At 39.8% G+C, this 22,773-nt stretch overlaps 1 protein-coding gene across 8 annotated transcripts in view; it reads right to left on the reverse strand.

The window, feature by feature from the left end:
• XPNPEP1 (X-prolyl aminopeptidase 1) overlaps positions 1 to 22,736 on the reverse strand; it is a 63,237-nt gene extending 40,501 nt beyond the window's left edge. For 2 of the 8 annotated variants that reach the window (XR_013161736.1, XM_077125971.1), the window contains exons 1-3: positions 22,581 to 22,736; positions 14,095 to 14,183; positions 4,806 to 4,930 (exon numbers count right to left, since the gene is read on the reverse strand). Coding sequence is in view for 5 of the 8 variants with exons in the window: in XM_077125971.1 (XP_076982086.1) it covers positions 4,806 to 4,930; positions 14,095 to 14,183; positions 22,581 to 22,612 (246 nt within the window). In the remaining 3 variants the exon portion in view is untranslated. Of the gene's footprint in view, positions 1 to 4,805; positions 4,931 to 14,094; positions 14,184 to 18,236; positions 18,273 to 20,901; positions 21,026 to 22,485; positions 22,507 to 22,580 lie in introns of those variants that run through there. The other 6 variants (XM_077125973.1, XM_077125972.1, XM_077125975.1 and 3 more) reach the window with 6 other exon arrangements.
• Between the last annotated feature and the right edge of the window lie 37 nt (positions 22,737 to 22,773).

The raw sequence follows: 22,773 nt of genomic DNA on the forward strand, positions 1-22,773 counted from the left end.
TAAGTTTCAGTTATTGAAAAACTTTTAAGTATGTGAGCCCACTTTTTTAACTGTACAATTTATGAAATCCAAATACAGATAAAGTATTTCCAATGAAAAGTTCACATCCACACTGAAATGTTCTGTAATTATAAAATACACACTGGTATTCTAAAAACTTAATAAAAGAAAGGAATGCAAACTATCTCAATAATTTTTTATATTGGTATGTTGGGAGTATTTTGGACATAGGGTAAATAAAATATATTAAAATAAATTTCATCTGTTTCTTTTACCCTTTTTGATGTGGCTATGAGAACATTTAAAATCACATATGTGGATCACATTATATTTTCCCTGGACAGTGCTAATTAAGTATTTTTCCATGACATTTACCACTTTCCAGTTCGTGTTAGCATGTGTGAGTATGACTTAGCTATTCTTAAATCTCTTTAAAGAGAATGTTTGCCCTCATCCATCTTTATAACTGCAATAACAACAAGAAGAAGCGCAACTAATATGATGAGCTTTAATAGGTGTCAGACATGCTTTAAAAGCCTTTTATATCTACTAAGTCATTTAATCCCGACAATAGCCCTATTAGTAGTCGATATCCCCTTTTTGCAGATGGGAAAACGGATACCCAGAGTTGAACTACCACTTAGGAATTTGAGATTATATGCCTGAGGTCAAGTAGCTGGCAAGTGGTGAATGTGACATTTTTTTCAATGTGAATGTCACATTCACCATTTGAAAAAAATGTCACATTCACCTGGGATCTTACCTATATGCAAACCTTTTTGCCCTCTGCTTTCGTCTCAGTACATGGCCCTGAGAGCATACAGTTGGAAACAAGCACCAAACTGACAAAACACAATTTCTCCCACAGATGCAGGGCAGAGAGCTAAACTCCAGCAACAAGAATGGCAGCTAAATATTACAAAGGAAAAATGGTGAGGGGGAGTAGAATGGAAGAGCAGCAAGAATTTAGGAGAAAAAGTTTGCAAAGCCTAAACAGTGACTTCTACAACTAATGTCCAGCACACCCAACCTTTCTGTTTTCAGACTACTGCTGGAAAGCACATTTGATTGGGATTACAAACTGTTTCCTCATCTACGGAGAAGTCATCTAAATCTGATATTCCAGGATTATAAGTAGGAGATAAAGAGCCAAGAAAAGCCTGGAACATCACCTGTGGTTTGGCCAGACCCACTGCCATTACCAAAATTTAACAAGGAATTGCTTTGGATGTATTAGGTGACACCTAATGTCAAAGCAGAGACTTTTTAAAAATAAATCAGGGGGGCAGGCAACAGAGGATCAGTGGAAGAATTCTCGCCTGCCATGCTGGAGACCTGGGTTCAACTCCTGGAGCCTACCTATAAAAAAAAAAAAAAAAAAAAAAATCAATCAGGGTATTAAGATGAAAAACAGCTTTAGGATTACAAAAAAAAAGACTCAGGAACATCACCCAGAACCAAGAATGCCAAGATGAACTTGGCTTGGCTATAAGAACCAGGTCCTTCTATTAGGTAAACATACAGATTTTATCATAACTCCAGGCAAAAGAAAATCAAAATACAAGCTCACAAGCTTCCAATACATCCTTAACTAGAAACCTTCAACTTTTAATTCTAATAACACTCACAGGTCAAAGAACTTTCTGTATAATAAAGCCTCCCCTGAAGGTCAAGGTTCACAAAGTAGAGCTATTAGAAATCTTTAGCTGAGCTTCCATAACCAGTGAGATTCCTCTCAGAGGAGAGACCCAATTTCAAACAACAAAAGCCCCAAACCGACTGCTACAAAACTGTGCCCCAGCTACAGGAACCACTATCCTGCCTAAGACTGAGATAAGACAGCTGCATCAAATCAGCCCATGACAATTGTGCAATGTTTGAATGGCAGGAAATGAAAAACACCATTGGTGAATCCAGCAGAGATTTCATGTTACATGGAGCCCAAATCCAAAAGGCTGAGGCCTGGGACCAGTAAGAATAGTAAAAGAGCCCACCAGAGGGGCCTGAGCAGGGAAAGAAAAACAGAACTCCTTGAGGACAAGGCCAGGGCCTGCCTTTCTGAAAGGGTAGGATGATCAGCTCTGCTACCTACAAGCTCCCACCATGACTCAGGTCCAAATTATGTTGGCAGATCTACTTACTCACCAGCCCTCAGTCAAACGGAAACATTGGCTCCCTTGAAGCTGGAGAATGCTATTTGCCTGTTCTACAGAACAGGACTGAGTGGAGGAATTTGGGTATCAAACCCTACTCTAAACCTCACATTTAGCCACTAAATTTAACATTAATGTACCCTGACTCCATAGCTTCCTCGGGGGTCGTCAACCCCCTTTCCAGCTCCATTGTCTACTTCTCTTATATTCAGTTGGGCTGAACACACTGGTTGTTCCCCAAACATTCCTCGTGTTCTCACTATTTCCCTTTATCCACCTCTACATGCAAGAGACCCTCATAATCAGTGGCCTCTCCTCTCCATAAACCAATATCCCCTGACTCTAGTCACTCGGAGGAGTGATTCTGATTGTGGTATGAGAAGTGCTATTGTGATTAACAGACAAAGGTATCCCATGGTAGAGACCCCCACCTCACTTCCAAGATGATTATGGGGATTCCATGAACATTTAAGTTTAGAAAACGGTGACTTCTTCATCCTCTCCTTAGAGTTCCACAATACATATCAGCACATGAAACCCTCTGATAAGTCCTAGAGTAAGAAACAGCTTAGCTAATTCAACTATTTTCTTGACCACTGAATACATTTTTTTGCAGACTATCTTAGGAAATGCAACAAGAATTCTACAGAACACAGTTTGGGAAATGCTCTTCTAGACGTTAAAATATCCTAAACTGCACATCTACACATCAGAAAATCCAATTCCTTTGGTTATTCATTTCAGCCCTTCATTTGTTCCTGAGGATAGGAGATCTCAAGTTCCCAGGCAGGGGCCCAAGCTTGAAACTGCCCCCAGGTTAACACCAGCCTGGCATTCCATCATGATGACACGGCACCTTTTGAGATCTTTGCTCAGCTTATAGTAATGTCCTTATCTGCCACCCCCTCTATAACAATGGGATCCCATCAGCTAGCTCTGCACCATATAATGCCCTCAACATACATATACAGTTACCCAGATCAAGGTAAACATCAAGCTACTACACAATCAAATTCTCACCCAGGACTCTGGACTTGGAGTTAAGGTTCAGGCTCAATCTGCTGTCTTGAAAGAAAGAAATAAAGAGAGAAATATGGGAGTCACCGGGTGGTCACCTACTACCTATCCTGTCTGAGAAAAGGAGAAGCTGATCTGTAACAAGAGCTGAAAACCCTCCCATACTGGGCGTCAGCTGCATTCCTGCCCTCAGATTCCATAACCCACCCCTTTCTGGGGCCCCAACGTTCACAACTACAGAGGATACCATTTACTACCTGGAGTTGTGCCAATGCAATGGCCTGCTCTTAGTCCCTTATAAAGCATTTTTATTCCTCAAGTTAGCTCAAGGGTGTTTCTATTACCTACAATGTAAGAATCCTAAAACACAAGCCTTATTTCCCATTACTGCTTTACACTTCCTTGGGTTCTTGCCAGGGAAACTTGCCAAGTTTTTTCTGAAAAACTCACCAAGATTTCCTGCTTATCTGCCGTTGCTTCTACTAACCCACCACCCATTGCCCCCAACCTGGAATTCCTTCCTTTCCTCCACCCACTCACTTATTCCTTCACTCCCTACTATCCAAACTCTATCAATCTTCAAAGTCAAAGTTCAAATGCCTCCTATACTCCATGAGGCCCTCCCTCATTGTCCCCTCTCATCTTCAAACCTTTACAGTTCTTACTCCAGATTTTCTTGATTGCGCTTATCATATTCTATCTTGCAATACAGGTATACCTATATATGTTGTAACTCCACTACTAAACTGTATGCTTCTTGAGACGATGGACAATTCTCATCCATGTATCCTGTACAATATCTAGGGAAGTGCCTTGTCATAGCAAAGGCTAGAAAAAATACATACATAGAGATGGCTCTCTGGAATAATAGTAATGTATTTTGTCTCATCTCTTCTAATAAACCATAAGCACAGTGAGGGTATGAACTCAATCTCAAATTTATCTTTGTAATCCCTATAATACTGTGCTCTTGGTATAGACATTCAGTTACTTCCTGACTAAACAACGTATAAGAATGACCTCCTGCCCTTCAGCCCCATCACATGAAGTATCCACTTCTCCAAACCCAACTCCCTCCTCTTTAGATTACTAGTGGTCCAAGAGAGAATTGGCACTTATTGAGTTGCTTCCATAGAAGATGTTAGGGGATGGGGGGAAAAAGGGGTGAGATCCAGAATCATCCCTAACACTTTCTAGGATGGAGATTCTCGATGACCTTTCTGAATCAGGATGCCTCAGTTTGGTTGCTCTCCTAGCCATGCCCGGACACCAAAAGAAGTGGCAGTCTGGCTGAGCAGAATGGAAGCAAGATAAATGACCAATTCTACTAGGAATAGGAGGTGGTGGGGGAGAGGGGAAGGGCATCAGCAAACAAAAAGGCCCAAGACTTGTACACTGAATTCAATCAATAGTTCTCAAAGAACTCATTAAAAACTGGTTATATTCACTGAAAACAAGAAAGCTTGGGCCAAATCAACAAGATTTCAGTGAGACCGTACTGGCCAGGAAGGATTCATCTGGTTGCAGGTTGACAACTAGAAGTCCTGCAAATATAATGACAGTAGGGGGTGGGGGTGGGAGGATGAAAAGGAGAGGCTGAATGGTTTCATCACCAGGTCCATCTCTGCTCAATACCTGGTGGGCGTCTCCCGACGGGATGATGTAAGCCTGGATTGGCTCTGTCACATACTCGGAGTTCTTCATGGCTTGTCTCAGCTGCCGAAGCAGCTCCGAAGTTACCTTTGGAGCCATTCTGCAGTCTGTAACAACAGGAAAGTTTGTTCCAAAACCACCCTGGCCCACGTAATTCAATGCTAGTTCAAAAGACGCCCTAAAAAGAAAAATCTTCCACTTTCTGCCCCACATCCAGCTGACCACCCTACCACCAGACAAGTCCAAAGCTGCCAAAAGCATTAATGTTTACAGTTCTTAAATAGCACTTCCAAATGGCTATCATATGCGAAGATTACTCATATCAATATTCATTTCCAAATTGTTTGTCTACCTCTTTCACTTCTAGAACTTTATCCTAAGGAGACCAATCAAACAAGTGTATAGAAGACATAGGTTTCTATCTTTGCCTATATATAGGAGCTTTGAAAAAAATGCATGTCTAACAATAAGGAATTGGTTGAATAAACTGTAATACATAAACAGTTCACTATACAATCATTTAAAATTGTAGGAAGCCCTGGGGAGCAGCCAGAAGTGGGAAGTCAACAAAACCTGGAAGAGAAAGAAGACATCACCATGTGCATTGCCATGTGATGGAAAAGCCAAGGACAAAGGATCATTAGCAACCAACCCCAGAATGCCACAGTCTTTGGGGAGAAAGCACTGCCTTGCTGGTGCCCTGAGTTTGGACTTCTCCTAGCCTCAAAACCAGTATATTAAAAAAGAGTTACACCAGATTTTTCCTCATTAATGGACAATGTAGTGTGTGCTGTGATGGATGCAAGGCCAAAACACACAGCCAGCAAGAGGCCTCAGGTTTTAGAGGAGCAGTATTCAATGATAGATCAATTGTGATCATGTCTGGAACTCAAAAGAAAAACCTGTGAGAAGATCTCCATATAACTGAACAATGCTAAAACGCCTACTATTACAACTTAAAAAACAAGACTCTAGAGCAGATATCAGATGACCTCAGCAGACAAGCTGTGATTCTTCAGCTCACCTCCTGTCCCCAAGTATCATTTAAATATATGAAAAGAAATAAAGTAACCCTTCCCAACCGGGAACTGGCCCAGAACCTCAGCTAAGTCATGGTGTTCCCCTGGATAATATAATTTTACAGAACATCAACACCAGACAAAGTCCTTTAAATAACTATAATGAATCAAGATGCAAAAAAGACCACTCACTAATCCTGTCTAAATACAGGCAAAACATGAATATATTTCCTTCCTCCTCCACCTCCCACTTCCATAAAATACCTACTCTCCTCCTTGTCCAGCCTATCTAAGCAACTGCTGCTTCTTTACCAAGTAGTCTTTCTCTAGTCTGACCTCCCTAGACATGATTTTATTAAGATACCAATCATGAAATTACTTCCGTTTTTAATAGCAAACAATCCTAAACAAACCCACAATAATTTCAATCCACTCTAAGTCAACTAACACAACTGCAAATCCTACAAAAAGGCCTTTCTTTTTTTTTTTTTTTTTTTTTAAAGAGAGAGGGAGGAAGGGAAGGAAAGACAGAGAGAAGGATGGAAGGAAGGAAGGGAAACATCTTTAAACATTTTCTTGTTTTATTGTATTTTGTTTGTTTGTTTGTTTTTTTTACATGGGCTGGGGCCGGGAATCGAACCGAGGTCCTCCGGCATGGCAGGCAAGCACTTTGCCCGCTGAGCCACCGCGGCCCGCCCAAAAAGGCCTTTCTTATACCTTTTACTTAAATGTCCCAACATTCCACGCTGAACTTTCTCTCTTGTTGAAAGACATAAAATAATTTTTGTTCAACATTAACACCAAAAAAATCGTGTAGGAATATATTTGACTCAGAAAGATGCCCAGACAACACTGATGGGTGATTAAAAACAAATTACAAATGAACATGTATAGATTGTTGTTCTTACCTACTTAAAATTGTGTACATGTATATACAGAGATGTCTCCAGAAGGACAGTCACTCAAATAGTAATAGTGGTTACCTTCGGGCAGTAGGAGTTGGAGTAATTATTATTCTCTTCTTTGAGTTTTTCTGCTTTATAAATTTGGCTATTTTATAAGAAGTATGTGTTTTATAAACATTTTTTAAATAGCCAACCACAAATTTGGAGTAGAATCATGGGGAGTTGAGAGTCTTAGTCTTATGTTTTAGTGCGTACCTACTACTAACTAACTGTGCAACCTCAGAAAGAAGGGTACTAGACCCTCAGTGCTCTTCTCTCTAAAACACAGTGAGTGGAGATTTAGACACAGGGTTTTCAAACTGAGCCAACCAGGTGCCCAGGGGCCCCAAAAAGCTTCACATCTCCAATAAAATTAGAAAATTAGGTTAATTGAATATTAACCTCTGACTATCTAAGAGAAGTAGCCCATTTATCTGTTTTAGCTATTGGTTTGTTCCCTGTAAGCATCCTCTTGAATAAAGCTAAAGGAATTTCATCCTTCTCTTCACCCCAGCAAAGGATTAGCTGAAAATTATCTTCTGGGCACAGCCAGAATGGTTCCATGACACTTCCCCAAACCTTCCATTATCCTTCCTGGCAAAACTAATCAATTCTTCATCAAGCACCCAGAATTATGACACAGCAAAATTGTTCACAGCATGGACTTTAGAGCTCGAAGACCTAGCTCTACCACCTACGGGCCAAGTGACGATGGCCAACTTCCTTATCTTCCCTGTGATTCATTTTTTTTAACCTTTAAAATGAGAATAACTAATACACAAGTAACAAGAATCAACTGTATTTCCTTCCAAGATCATTAATTTCCTTATAGAATGTGGCATCTATTTGGACACATGCTGCCTGAAGGATTTTGATGGCACTGACTGGGTGTTTATCTACATAAGGCAAGCATTGACGGTATATATCAACATTATCAGTTATTAATTTTATCACTAAAGTCAACATAATCAATGTCAAGTACAAAATCCTGAGTTATAAACTGAAAACCATCAAAGACAAATGGATCTGGTCAAAGATATATTCTGCTTCCTGGTCACCATAACCTACCTTCTAACCACTAAACTCTGATCTTCATCACTATCTTCTACTTCATCACCACATTCTTCCTCTTAAACAGCATATTTGGCTCATCAGAATCATCAGCTTCACTCAACTACTGCAGCATCTTCATACTTCCCTCCACAATGCCACCTGCTCCCATCTCAATATTTCCTCTCCTCCTTCCTCCTTATTCTTCACACCCAATATATCTGGATGGTCTCCTTGGTCAAATGCAGCTACTTCTTTGTCACCTACATCACACATATTGAAAGATCTCTCAATACTGCAACCAACAGTTTAGATGCGGTGAGGAACGGTGTCAGCAACAGTCAGCAAAGGTGAAAGGGCCAGCAACAGGCAATGACTAAGGCAATGGGTTGTGACAGTTGTGGCAGCTGCTACTGAGCTGAATATGGGGCAAAGTAGCTGAGGCAGCTACAGCCACAAGAACAACAGGTCTTAGAAAATAACTTCAGCTGAGAACTAAGAGACAAAGCTGACGCAATTAAAAGACCCAGCCACTGAGGAAGAAGCAGCTGAAAAGGCAGTCAAGGTGAAGGAGGTGAACGCCATGGTTGGTGACCCTCAGAGAGTAACTTTTATGAGTATTAAATGAGTTACTATATGTAAAGCACTTAAAAACAGTACCTAGCACATAGCAAATGTTGTGCATTTGCAATTATTGTTAGATTATTACACAATTAACTAATCATGAGTGCAATCTGAGAAATGGTGCAACAAGTGTGTGTATGCTGCTTCTTAAGTCAGGGGCCATGTCATCTTCATGTCTGCGTCTGTGTACATGTATCTAGAACAGCATCTAACACAGAAAATACACTCAATCAAAGACAGTTGAATGCATGTCACCACTTTGTGATCTTTTCAGAACCAACATAATGAACAATAAAGAATATTCAGTGAAAGAAAAAAGAATCTTAGAAGATGCTATATTATAGCATCTGCTCATTTCACATCTCACTACTCTTTATAAATGTTAGAAGCAGTCAAGAGCTAAGCAGGATGTGAAGGGAAGTGGGAAGCCAAGAGCAACAGACTAGTGCATGATGTAACATTATCCACATACTGCCAGGTATTTTTAAAGTATGCCTTAAAGAGAGTGACTCATTTAAAAGTCACTTGCATATGTGAGTCTGCTTGTAGAAATCAGTTCCCAAATCTTTAGCCTTAATCACAAACAAGACTTTTCAGTGCTTGTAAGTACATAAAAAGCACAACATACTGATTTCACTGGGTGGTCAGGAGTATTAAACAAAATTACGTGTGTGAAAGCACCAAGCTCTGTGTCTGGTATATTCTAGGTGTTCTAGAAATACTATTTGAATCTGGATCTGAAGAACCAGCTGGGATTCCTACATGCCTTGATATAAGAATAGAAGGGGCTGGCTTATTCTGATTTCAGCATCTTAACACATGCACAGATGCCAAGCTGCTCTTCCAGGGTCAACAGCTTTAGAGATGGCTGTTTTTCACTCTGTCCCACAGCTGAGTGAGGGCCAGAGGCTTTACATGCACTAGTGATTACCTGTCACAATATCCTTCCAAGGGAAGTATCACTATTACCATTTAACAGATAAAGAAACAAGAGTTAAGAGGAATTAAAAACTTGCCCAACAGTTTGGCAGTTTCTCAGGAAACTAAGTACAAAATGCCATATGATCCAGCAATCCCATTAATTGGTATATATTCAGAGGAACTGAAGGTAAGGACACAAACAGACTATGCACACCAATGTTTATAGCATTATGCACAATGCAATATTACACAGCTGTAAGTCAGAATAAAATCATGAAGCATGTAACAACAGGAATGAACCCTGAGGGAATTAAGCTGAGTGAAATTAGCCAGAAACAAAAGGACGAATACTGTATGGTCTCACTAATATGAACTAACATTAATGAATAAACTTTGAGCGTTAAAGTTAAGAACACAGATTATCAGGAGATAGAAAGAGGGTAGAGACTGGGCATTTGGTGCTGAAAGAGTACAGAATGTGCAACAGGACTGACTGTAAAAATTCAGAAATGGATAGCACAATACTATCTGATTGTAGCACAATAATATAAGTACACTGAATGAAGTAGAATCTGACCATGGTTGAGGAAGACGGGCTAGGGGCATATATGACACCAGAAGGAAAGGTAGAGGATAAAGCCTAGATAGGTCAATGATGGTGATTAAAAGTACAAATACAAGAATTCTTTTGCATAAGGGAGAACAAATGAATGTCAACGTTTGCAAGGTATTGCAAATGGGATGGTTTACAGGAAAAAAATACAATCAATGCAAGCTAAGGTTTATAATTAACAATAACATTGTAATATACTTTCATTGAATGTAACAAAAGCAATATGCCAAAACTAAATGTCAATAAGCAGGGGATATTGAGGAGGGGTATGGGATTCTTTGCAGAAGAAAAGGAAATGTCCTCATATAGATTGTGGTGGTGAAGACATGGCTCTGTGATTATACCCAGAACCAGCAAAGTTCTACTTAGATGATATGCAAATAAAACTGTTCAAAAATGAACAGAGAGATACAAGTGCTGGGGAAAACGTGGAGAAAGAGATGCACTTATTCACTGTTGAAAGCAGAGTGGTGCACCCCTCTGTAGGGCAATGTGGTGGTTCTACAGGAGACTAGGGGTGGGGCTGCCATATGATCCTGCAACCCCATATTTAGGTGTATACTTGGAGGAACTAATAGCAGGGACATGAATGGACATTCACACACTGGTATGTTCAAGATTTGTAATGGATGGAGGTGGCCTAAGGGTACATCTACTGAGGAATGGAAGGGGGTACTGTGGTATATACATACACTAGATATTAAACAGCTGCAAGAAGGAACGAAGTTGTGAGGGATACAACTAGGTGAATGAAACTTGAGGACAGTATGTTGAATGAAATGTCAGAAACAAAAACAGAAATATTATCATGCCTCACTCATATGGACTAACTACAATATACAAACATGGAGAACTGAAGTCGAAAGCATGAGTTATCAGGTTGGGGGCTACTGTTAAGGATCCTAGACTGTAAGCTCTTACAGCAGTCACATCTATTCCAGAGTGGTAACTGTTATTTCTAAATTCTGACATGCTGAGCTATTTGTGTTTAACCTGGTCGTTCCCTGGAACCTCGGGTATTTATGTGACACCTGAGACTCAGAGTTAGAATTCTGAAGCTATGAAATGTCAGCATTAGCCCACAGAGCAACTGTTTAAAAAGTTGAAAAAAATGATTAGACTTTGACTAGAGATATGAATGAAGCTGATCTGGATAGGACAAAAGTAAATCAGAATACAGGTTAAAGGATGATATGGTCTAAATTTTAGAACTTTCACTTCTGTGTAAGACCAAAGGAAAACATGTTTATTTGGTGGAAAATTTATATTTGAGTAGAACATTATCTAATTTAACTTGTATGGTCAGTTTATTCAAATACCATAATTACACAGAATCTTAAATAGGGAGTAAGATCATGTTGGTTTGCACACATTAGTATAGTGCCCTGATACATCCCAGAGGAATCTGGGCAGAAAATAAAATATAATTTGCAAAGTCCCCTTGGGGGACTGGAAAGAAAGGAGGAAATATTCAACTTCCCTTTTTGGGCAATTCCTGATATTCTCACAGGCAGTGGGGACAACCAATTCAATAGGCCAGGCCCTCAATTTTGGGGTTCAACCCTATGAAACTTACTCCTGCAAAGAAGAAGCTAAGCTTACTTATCATTATGCCTAAGAGTCACCCTCAGAGAACCTCTTTTGTTGCTCAGATGTGGCCTCTCTCTCTCGGAAGGTGAACTCACTGCCCTCCTCCACATACACCACGTGGCACATGACTCCCAGGGGAGTAAACCTCCCTAGCAATGTGGGACATGACTCCCAGGACCCATATTGGACCCAACATCAAGAGAATAAGAAAGTCTTCTTGTGAAAAGGGGAAAGAGAGAAATGAGCCTAAATAAAGTTTCAATGGTTGAGAGATTTCAAACGGAATTGAGAGGTTATCCTGGAGGTTATTCTTATGCATTATATAAATATTCCTTTGTAGTTTATGGTATATTGGAGTGACTAGAAGAAAGTACCTGAAACTGTTGAGCTGTATTCCCAGTAGCCTCGATTCTTGAAGATGAATGTATAACAATACAGCTTTTACAATGTGACCGTGTGATCATGAAAAGCTTGTGATTGATGGACCCTTTATCCAGGACAAATGAGTAAAAAAATAAGGACAAAAAAATACATAAATAGTAGGGAGGGGATAAGGGGTAAAAAAAAAAAAATTGAGTTTATTGCAATACTAAGGGTCAATGAGAGGGAGGGGTAAGTGGTATGGAATGTATGTGTTTTGTTTTTTTTTTTACTTCTTTTTCTGGAGTGATGCAAATGTTCTGAAAATGATCATGATGATGAATACATAGCTATGTGATGATACTGAGAGCTACTGATTGTTTACTTTGGATGGACTGTATTATACATAACGATATCTCAATAAAAATATTAAAAAATAAAAACTTGCCCAAGTCAGCTCGATCATGAGGAATAAGAATCCAAGGTCTATCCAATTCCCAAGTCCATGCCCTATTACACCACTTTAACTAAGGGAGATAATACATGTTTAAAGTGCTCTAAGGCCAACCAAATTAAAACAAGTAGGTTCCAGTCTCCAGCTGGGATCTTCAACCTCTGACAACTATAGCTTCCTAAACTTTTATTTCCTCATATATAACAAGTGGGAGAACTAGAAGGAAAAATTATCTTTCAACTCTAAATTTGAAGATACTATCAATTTTTCCCTTTCCTTCCTTCCCCTTTTACCCATTTCTTCTACAGTCTTCTTCTCCTACCCTCTAATATGACCCAAAAATGTGTCGGATACAATTCCTGAAACCTAGAGGGCCCAGCCTCCCTACCCCACATTATTGACAGCCCCTTCCAATATGTAAAAGTTAGAATGATCATAGCCCAAATACCCTTAAAGAGTGGGACAGAAAGATCAAAGGTGATGGTGGAGTTATACAGAGAAGGTAGGGTTTAACAAACAAATACGATTGCTGAATTATTATACTGATATTTCCTTTAGGCTCCAGTATCTTAGAACAGCTAGAAGTAAAAACCTGAAATTGAGGAATTGTAACCCATAACAAACTCTGAAATCTGTTTTACAACTAATTAAGAGTGCTGTGCTTTGAAATTTATTGCTTTTTTGTATATACGTTATTTTACACAAAAAAGAAAAAAAAGTCGACTGTGATAATAAAAAAATATTATTCCTTCTAGACTCCTATATTCTAGATCAGCTAGAAGGAAAAACCTGAGATGATGGTATGGTAACCCATGAGAAACTGTGGGATCTGTCCTGTAACTACTTGCTCAAGAGTGCTCTGAAAATTACTGCTCTATTCTTTCTTTGCTTTGTATACATGTCATATTATACAATAAAAAAAGTTTAAAAAAAATGTGTTGGGTACATCTACATTTTTAAAGAAAGAATGTAAAATTGCATGCAGTTACAGTCTTGATCTTCTGAAGAGAGATTAAATAGTCACAATTTCTTACTTGCTTCAAAGGGTCAATTTTTCACTTAATTGAAAGGAAGTAATCCATAGAAAAGCCCTGGTTTACATGAGTTAGAAATATAGTAATACACAACTTACTCAAAATTCAGGTTTCTGGCTGAATTTTGAGTAATTTGTTTGTTCTTCAACAAATAACCAGCTCTGGAATAAAAGGATGGTCCCAGAAATGTTTCCCCATAAAAATTTTCCCAAATGTACACTCAGTTTAAAAAACACAAAAATATAAAATTTTCTCATCTAATAATCTTATGATGACACGACTGAAAGTTTATCAGTCAATAAAGGACAATATCAGAAATTAGAAAAACTAAAATGGTACTTTTTCAATAATAACCTATCGCTTCCACCCCACCACCTCCAGAATAGGAATCACACACATACACAAAAAAAAAGAATTCTAATAAGAATTGCAAAAAAAAATCCAATTCTCTAGCTTATTACCTTAAAAAGGTGGCAAACATATAGAAACAGTAACCAACCAGAAAGCCAAAGAACAAACTGTCTTTTATTTCCAGATACACACCTCCCTCACCCTCAGCCATGATAATTCCTTACCCTCTCTTCTCTCCCAACTTGGGGAAGGAGGAGGGTACCTGAAATCCTTTTGGGGTGTCCCACCTACTGTATAGGCAAAATTATTACCTGTTTTCAACCCAGGGTCTCCTGAATCTGTTACCTCGTTAGGTTCAATTATTCTTAAATTTCTCAGCTGAAAATCCTGGTGATTCGCCCTTAAGAAGAGAAAGAACAGGACGTTGCAGACTTTGACCACAGTAAATGTGACAAAGCTTACTCAGAGAGGAAATCAACTTACTTAGCCATTTTTCTCCCGAACCAGAAGAATCCTTACCCCAATATCAGTGCCAGAATAAGTAACTTTCAGATAACATTGGCAGGTAAAACATTATCATGACAAGCAAACTTTCTCAGGTCTGAATTCTCTTCCAGTTCATGAATTCTCTTCACGTATGTCTAATTTCCTGTTTAGTCTGTGAAGATTATTTTTATGGCCATTTTTCACTTATACAGGTTCTATTCGGTTCTTTTTCAAATCTGTCTCTTCTTTCTTTACAATGTTTTATTCTTTTACTGTTTCTATTCCTTCTTTTAGCTCTTTAATTATTTTAAGTACTTATTTCATAATTTATTTCAGACTGTTCCATTCAAAAGTCTTGGGACATCATCCTCAGGTTTGCTGTTATCTGTGGCCTTTCTTTCTTGGTGATTCTTTTCTTGTGTATTTTCTAATCTTTCACTAAGAGCTTACTAAGACGAAGACTATTTTATTTATTATAATGTCACATGGCCTGGATTGTACAAGCATTATTGTCACTGCTGTTTGCTTCTAAGACTAATTTTTACACTAATTTCCTAGCTAAAAGATTTTTACAAAAGTCCCCTGCCCAAAGGAAAGATAGACAATAAAGACTGAGATGGTATAATCTAGGAATGCCTAGAGTGTACAATGATAGTACAAAATGTACAAATTTTAAAATGTTTTTGCATAAGGAAGAACAAAGGAATGTCAATACTGCAGGGTGTTGAAAATAGATGGTAATTAATATTTTAAAACTTTAACTTATGTGTGAGACTAAAGCAATATGTTTATTTGGTACAAAATTTATATTTTGACTAGTGCACTTCCTAATATAACTTATATGGACAATTTAATTGAACACCATAAGTATATCAAACCTTGAGCAGTACATGAGATTTTGTAGGTTTGTCCAGAGTGATGCCCCAATTAATTCCAGAGTGATTTGAACAGTGAATAAAAAAGTATTTGCAAAGTCCCCTTGTGGGAATGACAAGAAAGGGGAAAAATTCAACTTCCCCATGTGGAGAATTCCTGATATTCTCACAAGCAGTGGGGACAACCAAAGCAATAGGCCAAGCCCTCATTCTTGGGGTTTGTTTATATGAAACTTATCCCCCACAAAGGATAGGCTAAGCCTACTTAAACTTAGGCCTAAGAGTCAAGCCCAGAGAACCTCTTTTGTTGCTCAGATGTGGCCTCTCTCAGCCAACTGAGAGAGACAAGTAAACTCACTGTCCTCCACCCCTCTACATGGGACATGACTCCCAGGAGTGTAAACCTTCCTGGCAACATGGCACAGAAATCCTAGAATGACTGGGACTCAGTATCAAGGGATTGAGAAAACCTTCTCGACCAAAGGGGGAAAGAGAGAAATGAGACAAAATCAAGTGTCAATGACTGAGAGATTTCAAACAGAGTCAAGAGGTTATGCTGGAGGCTATTCTCACACATTATATAGATATCACCTTTTTAGTTAAGGTATAATGGAGAGGTTGGAGGAAAGTGCCTGAAAATGTAAAGCTGTATTCCAGTAGTCTGTTTCTTAAAGATGACTGTACAATGATAAAGCTTTCACAATGTAACGGTGTGATTGTGAAAAACTTGTGTCTGATGCTCCTTTTATGTACCTATGGACAGATATGTAAAATATATGGATTAAAAATAAATAAATAGGGCAACAAATGCTCAAATAAATTTAGTAGATTGAAATGCTAGTAATCAAAGAAAGGGAGGGGGTAAATAGTATGGTATGTATGAATTTTTTCTTTTTTATTTTTATTTCTTTTCTGAATTGATGCAAATGTTCTAAGACATGATCATGATGATGAATATATAACTATGTGATGATATTGTGAGTTATTGATTATATACCAATAATGGAATGATCATATGGTAAGAATGTCCGTTGTTTGTGTATGTTTAAAAAAAAATTTTAATTAAAAAAAAAAAGTCCCCTGCCCCCTTTGGGAACAGTCTGAGGTCCTGGATACCAGACAGGAGGACCTCCATCTGCATCTGAGAACCTCCCTAGGCTCATATGATTAGGTGAACCATTCAGACATGAAGTTATCTCTTAATTTCTGGCACCTGAAAATTTACCTTTTTTACAAGTTCATTCAATCAATATATATTTACTGAGAATCTTATATAAACAAGGTCCGGTTCTAGACATAGCAGTGAACAAAACAGGCAACATGTCTGACCTCAAGAAGTTCACATGGGAGGCAACTGACAAGAAACAAACATGTATTCAGTATGTCAGGCAGTAAATACATGTTCCATAACAACAGTAAAAAAGAAAGCAGGACAAGGGGAGATAGTGTCAGGGAAGTGAGTAGAGAGGGAAAGCCTCTCTTAGATGACATCTGAGCAGAGACCTGAAAAAAATGAGGGAGCAAGCCATGTAGATGTCTAGAGAGAGAACAGCAAATGCAAGACCATGAGGCAGGAGTATGCCTGGTATGGCTGAAGAAAAGCAAGCAATCCAGTGTGGTGTGTTTGTGGGTGTTGGGGGGATGAGGAGGTGAGTAGTTAGGAGATGAGGCTGGAGACGTACCAGGAGCCTACTGTAGGTCACAGAAAGGACTTCAGATTTTACTTGGCTATGAACTTAAAGGTAATTTTGTTATAATTTAATAATTTTTCTACGTGTTGGTAGAGGGAGAGGGGACCTTGTTAGCTCAGTCTACGACATGGCCAGAACCAGAAGACAAGGCATTTCTGTCAGTCAGTCCAGGTGTATTATCAAGTGGCTGCTGCTTTAGTTTTGCTTGACAGAAAGAAATGTTATCTACTAGGGCAACAATATACTCTTTCATTAACAAGTAAGACACCCCAATATCTCTTAAAAATATAGATGCAAAAATCCTCAACAAAATATTAGCAAACCGAACCCAGCAACACATAAAAAGAATCAGAGGGTGAGCCATGGTGGCTCAGCAAGCAAGAACGCTTGCCTGCCATGCCAGAGGACCCAGGTTCGCTTCCTGGTGCCTGCCCATGTAAAAAAATAAAAAGAAAAAAGAAAAAAAATTTAAAAAAAAAAAAAAGAATCAGAGGCTGTGACCAAGGGAAATTTGTTCCAGGAATACAAGGTTGGTTCAACATATGAGAAGCAATTAATATACTATGTCAATAGGATAAAAGGAAAAAATACACAATTATGTCAACAGACATAGAAAAAGCATTTGACAAAATCCAACAGCCCTTCATGATAATGTACTCCACAGACCAAAAGAGACTATCCTCAAACTATAAAGAGCATCTATGAAATCCACAGCTAATTTAATCCTTAGTGCTGGAAGACTAAATGTTCTTCCCCTAATCTCAGGAGCAAGCAAGGATATCTGCTCTCCCCACTTCTATTCAATATTGTACTAGAGGTTCTAGGTAGGGTAGTTAGGAAAGAAAATGAAATAAAAGGCATCCAGATAAGAAAAGAAGTAAAATTACCACTATTTATAAATGTCATTGTCTTGAATGTAGAAAATCCTAAGGAATCCACCCCAAAAAATTAGAACTAATAAGTAAGTTAAGCAGAATACAAAAACAATATACAAAAATCAAATTTTATTTTGATTAATCTACAAAAAACCAATTGTAAAAAAATCACATGTATTTCTATACACTTGCAGTGAATACCCAAAAATGATATTAGGAAAATTCCACTTATAATAATATAAAAGAAGAATAAAATATTTAGGAATAAATTTAATAAAAGAAGTACAAAACTTATGCTCTGAAAACTACAAAACATTATTTAAAGGAATTAAGGAAGAGCAAAAAAAATTTAAAAAAAAAAACATTCATTGTTTATGAATCAGAAGACTTTATATTGTTAAGTAGGCATTATTCCTCAAACTGAGTTATAGATTTAATATAGTCTCTACCAAAAGTCCAGCTAGCTTCTAATCAAAAATTAATACACTGGGATGGGTCGCAGTGGTTCAGCAGGCAGAGTTCTCACCTGCCATGCCGGAGATCCAGGTTCAATTACTGGTGCCTGTCCACGCAAAAAAAAAATAAAAATTAATAAGCTGATGCTAAAATTCATAAAATGCAAGGGACCCAAAAACAATCTTGAAAAAGAAAAACAAGGTTGGAAGGCTCCCACTTACCAATTTCAAAACTTAATACAAAGCTACAGTAATCAAGACAGTGTGGTACTGCATAAGGACAGACGTATAGATCAATGAAATAGAACTGAGAGTCCAGAAATAAACTCTCTTACAGCCAACAGATTTTCCATAACAGTACCAAGACCATTCAATGGGAAAAGCAAGTCTCTTCAACAAATGGTGTGGGCACAACTGGATATCTACTTGCAAAAGAATGAAATTGGAGCCCTATCTCACACCCTAGGCAAAAATTAACTCAAAATGGATCACCTACATAAATAAGAACTAAACTATAAAACTCTTATAAGAAAATAGAAGTACATATTATCATGACCTTAGCCACACTTGGTCTGAAGTTGTAAGTGTATTTCTAGATTCTGAGACACTAAGCTATATGTGCATCAGCTGATATTTCCCTGTAACTCTGTGATACAAAAGACCCAGAAGTGGAGTGCTGCAGCCCTGAAACTTAGCATAGCTATACACAATAACTGAAGTCACCCAAAAAGAGATCAAGATTCAATTAGAGATAAAAATGAAGCCAATCTGGCTGGGACTAAGGTAAATCAGAACACTGGGTAGAAGATACAATGTATATAATATAGACCTTCATCTCATTTGTATGAGACCAAAGACAGGGAGGTTTATTAGGTCTAGAACCCAAATTTCCTGTAACATACAATCTAAATCAACCTGTCTGGATAGGTCATTTAAACAATCCAAACTCCTGGGTTGTTTAAACTCCTGTTCTGCAGTCCAGAACAGGAAGGAGGTATTGTAATTCTGTATAGCTTAATGTAATACCAGGATATATCTGAGGCTACAGTGGGCTGAAAATTAAAGAGTATTGGTAGAGGGCGGGCCAAGGTAGTTCAGCAGGCAGAGTTCTCCCCTGCCATACCGGAGACTCAGGTTCGATTCCCACTACTTGCCTGTGAAAAAAAACAGAGAGAGAGACAGAAAAAAAAGTATTGGTGGAGTCCCTTGAGGGTCTGAAGAAAATAAATAAATAAACCTTCCCATTTGGGAAACCCCAGGTACCCTCACAACCATTGGGAACTCCCAAGAAAATAGGTCAAGCCCTTGATTTTGAAGTTTGTTCCCTTATGAAATTAATTTCTGTAGTGGAGAAACCAAGACTACCTATAATGAGGTTTAAGAATTGCTTCCAGGTATACTCTTTTGTTATTCAGATGTGGCCTCTCTCTCTAAACCCAATTCTGCAAGGAAAACCATTATCCTCACCACTATGCGGGACATGATATTCAGGGGTGAAAATCTCCCTGACAACATGGGGTTTGATTCCAGGGGATAAGTCTGGCCATGGTACCCTGGGATCAACAAAGCCTTTCTGACCAAAAAGGGGATAAGAAGTATAATAAAATAAGGCTTCAGTGGCTAAGAGAGATCAAAAATTTGTAAATGTAATCATGGCAGGATTATTCATAATATCCAAAAAAAATTGTTAACAACCCAAATGTCCCTCAACTAATGAATGGATAAATAAATGTGGTCTATCTATACAATGGAATATTATTTGGCAATAGAAAGGAATTGAGTAGTGATACATGCTACAATATAGATGAACCTTGAAAACATTATACTAAGTGAAAGAAGCCAGTCACAAAAAAAACCCACTTGTATGATTTCACTTATATGAAATGTCCAGAAAAGGCAAATCAATAGAAACGGAAGGTAGATTACTGGTTGCCTAGGGTTGAAATGGAATTGGGAAAAATAGCGTGTGACTACAAAAGGGTATGGGGTTTCTTGGGGGGATAATGAAAATGTTCTGAAATTTGTTCTGATGATCGTTGTACAACTTTGTGAATATACTAAAAACCAATGAACTGTATACTTTAATAGGTGAATTGTATGATATGTGACTTACATCTCAATAAAGCTGTTATAAATTTTTAAAAATAAGACTTCTATTTTTCTTGAACAAGCAAACAACATATTCTCACTCGATATTCCTTTGACTTCATAAGTTTGCAGCATGGTGAGCCAAGAAAGTTAGTTTCCCTACAAATTCAAAGTTAACTTGTCCCAATGACTGGTCCAGACAAAGCACTTGAGAGGTGGAGGGACTCTCTAATGCTCTCTAGTACTAGAAATAATATTATTCATTCATTTTACAGGAAAGGAAATAAAGATAACTCACCACAGGCCAAACAACCTCAGTAGCTATAAAGTCAAGACCAGAAACCAGGTCTCTCAATAGGTGAGCTCAAGCTTTCCAAATAAGCATCACCTTCACCTTTCCCTTCCTGCAGGATCAAAGGAGCCATCAAGTAGTTGAACATCAGTTATTCTGCTGCTGTCACACCTGGTCTCTGTAGAGTCCAAGATCCATTCATCTTTCTTTCACTTTGACAGATACACTAACAGGCTCTCAGTCAAAGCACAGCTATTGAGCATCAGAAATAGAAAAAAATGGACCTCAGGGACCATTCAACTCAACTCCCTCCTCTAGACAAAGAGACTAAGAAACAGAGAGATCAAGTGACTTACTCAAGGCCTCACAGCTAGTTGGTGACAGAGCTAGAATGAGGCAAAGCCTCCAACCTTCCAGCACAGTGTTCTTTCCTTTCCCAGGACTTTCTTGGCCTGCACTGTCTTAAGATCATGATGAGTGCTGAGGCAGATAGAAGGAAAGAGGAATTCTTGTTCAGTCTTTCATAAAATGGCTATGTTAAAACTGCCACAAACTACCCAATTTTCTGCCTCTTTTTTTTTTTTAAGAAATCCCAGCTAGGTGCTAGATCACCCACCCACCTTTAAGTACCCTCCCAGTCCATGATGAGAGTCATGCACACTTAGCACTTAGAACAGGGCAAGACAAGGACCAATCATGCCTAGCGAGGTGAGATAAGGGTAGAATGGAACATGTTCCAGGCTGGGGTAAGTGTTATCTTTGACTACCCAGGCAAGACATCCCTCCTTGTTTTTGATAAGAGCACCTTGGTTTTTCTTTGGAGAACACCCCTTCTCCACTTTCTGTCCACATGGTCGATGTGACTCTCATCTGCTCATCCACCAGGGCTTGGGACCTGTGATTCTGTGAATCTAGCAAAGACCATGTTGGTCCTCATAGGCTGCCTCTCCATGTAAAGCCTAACACATCATTATCCATTAGCCTGAACCTATTGTCAGCACTTCACAGGCAGCTCCTTCCTCACAGAGGTTTGTCACACCTCACCACACCATTCCACAGGGCAGATCTGGTTCTCTGCTACCCCTAACATGCTGTAGCAAGATCAAATACAGGTCAGTGTCTGTTTGGGATCTGTCCACTCACAAACACATGCACACCCATGGCCTGTCTTTAGCAAGTGAACCTGGCCTTGCTGCTAATTGTGTTCATTCAGCTCTCAACTGGCTGAAGGTTAGGTGACCCCATGTGGATTGCCTAGAAGTTTGGCTTAGGCCTTTGTGAACTCTGATCTTGTCTCTTAGTCTACTGTTTTGTTAGCAGCTCTGAGAAGTATACCCTGCTAGGGGTGAAAACTGGCTGAAACGTGTTTAAAGTCAGACCCGTTGGGGGAGGGGGGTGCAAATGCCAAATTTCCTTCTCACCTCCCTGTGCCCAGGAAGAGCCCTGGGCAAGCTACTGGTGGGATTTTCCTGGAGATGATGCCAAAATATTCCCTTACACGGTCTCTGAAATCATGTGGGTGGGGAAGGTCTCGCTGCTCTCGCTGTGGTGGTGACAGATCACTAAGGCGAATAGCAGGTGTCAGTATGTCAGGGTTGTAACTTGAGGATTAGATTCTCGGGGAAAGGAGACGACGAGAGGGGCTCGCCCACCTCTCCCGACCGGAGGAGGGGCCCTGAGGGATCAACTTCCTGCAACAGCAGGGCCTTCCTGCGGGGCCGGGGGCCGGGCGATGACCACTGTTCCCTCGGGCCGCGCGGGGCAGCACCGAAGATACATTCCGCCGAGGACCGGGCTCGGGCTGCTCGGTGGTGCCCGTGGCCCCGCCGGAAACGCACCATAACTTGCCGGGCTGCATGGCTCCCTCCCCCAGCTCCCGCTCCGGGGGCTCCCGCGCGCCCGGGTCTTCGCCCGACTCCCGCCGGCCGGCCGCTCCTCACCGGCTAGTCCCTGCCCTGGAGGATGCCACCCGCGCGTCCGGGCCCGGCGGGCCGCACGCTGCCCGGACGCCGGCTCCCCGGCAGATTGCCCTCACCTTCCTCGCGGTGGCTTTCTGGAGGCTGCCATTCGGCGGTGACGTGCTCCGGCCCACGTCAGGGGAGCGCAGACCAGCTGATCACCGATCCAAGGCGGGAGGGAGAGAAGCCCGCGCACAACCAGGCCGCGGCTCAGAGGCCCGCCCGGCGGCGGCCACGCCTCCTCTGTGACGTCAGTTCACGCTGCGGCCC

The sequence above is a fragment of the Tamandua tetradactyla genome, chromosome 13 (genome assembly GCF_023851605.1).
Source record: "Tamandua tetradactyla isolate mTamTet1 chromosome 13, mTamTet1.pri, whole genome shotgun sequence".
NCBI lineage: Eukaryota > Metazoa > Chordata > Mammalia > Pilosa > Myrmecophagidae > Tamandua > Tamandua tetradactyla.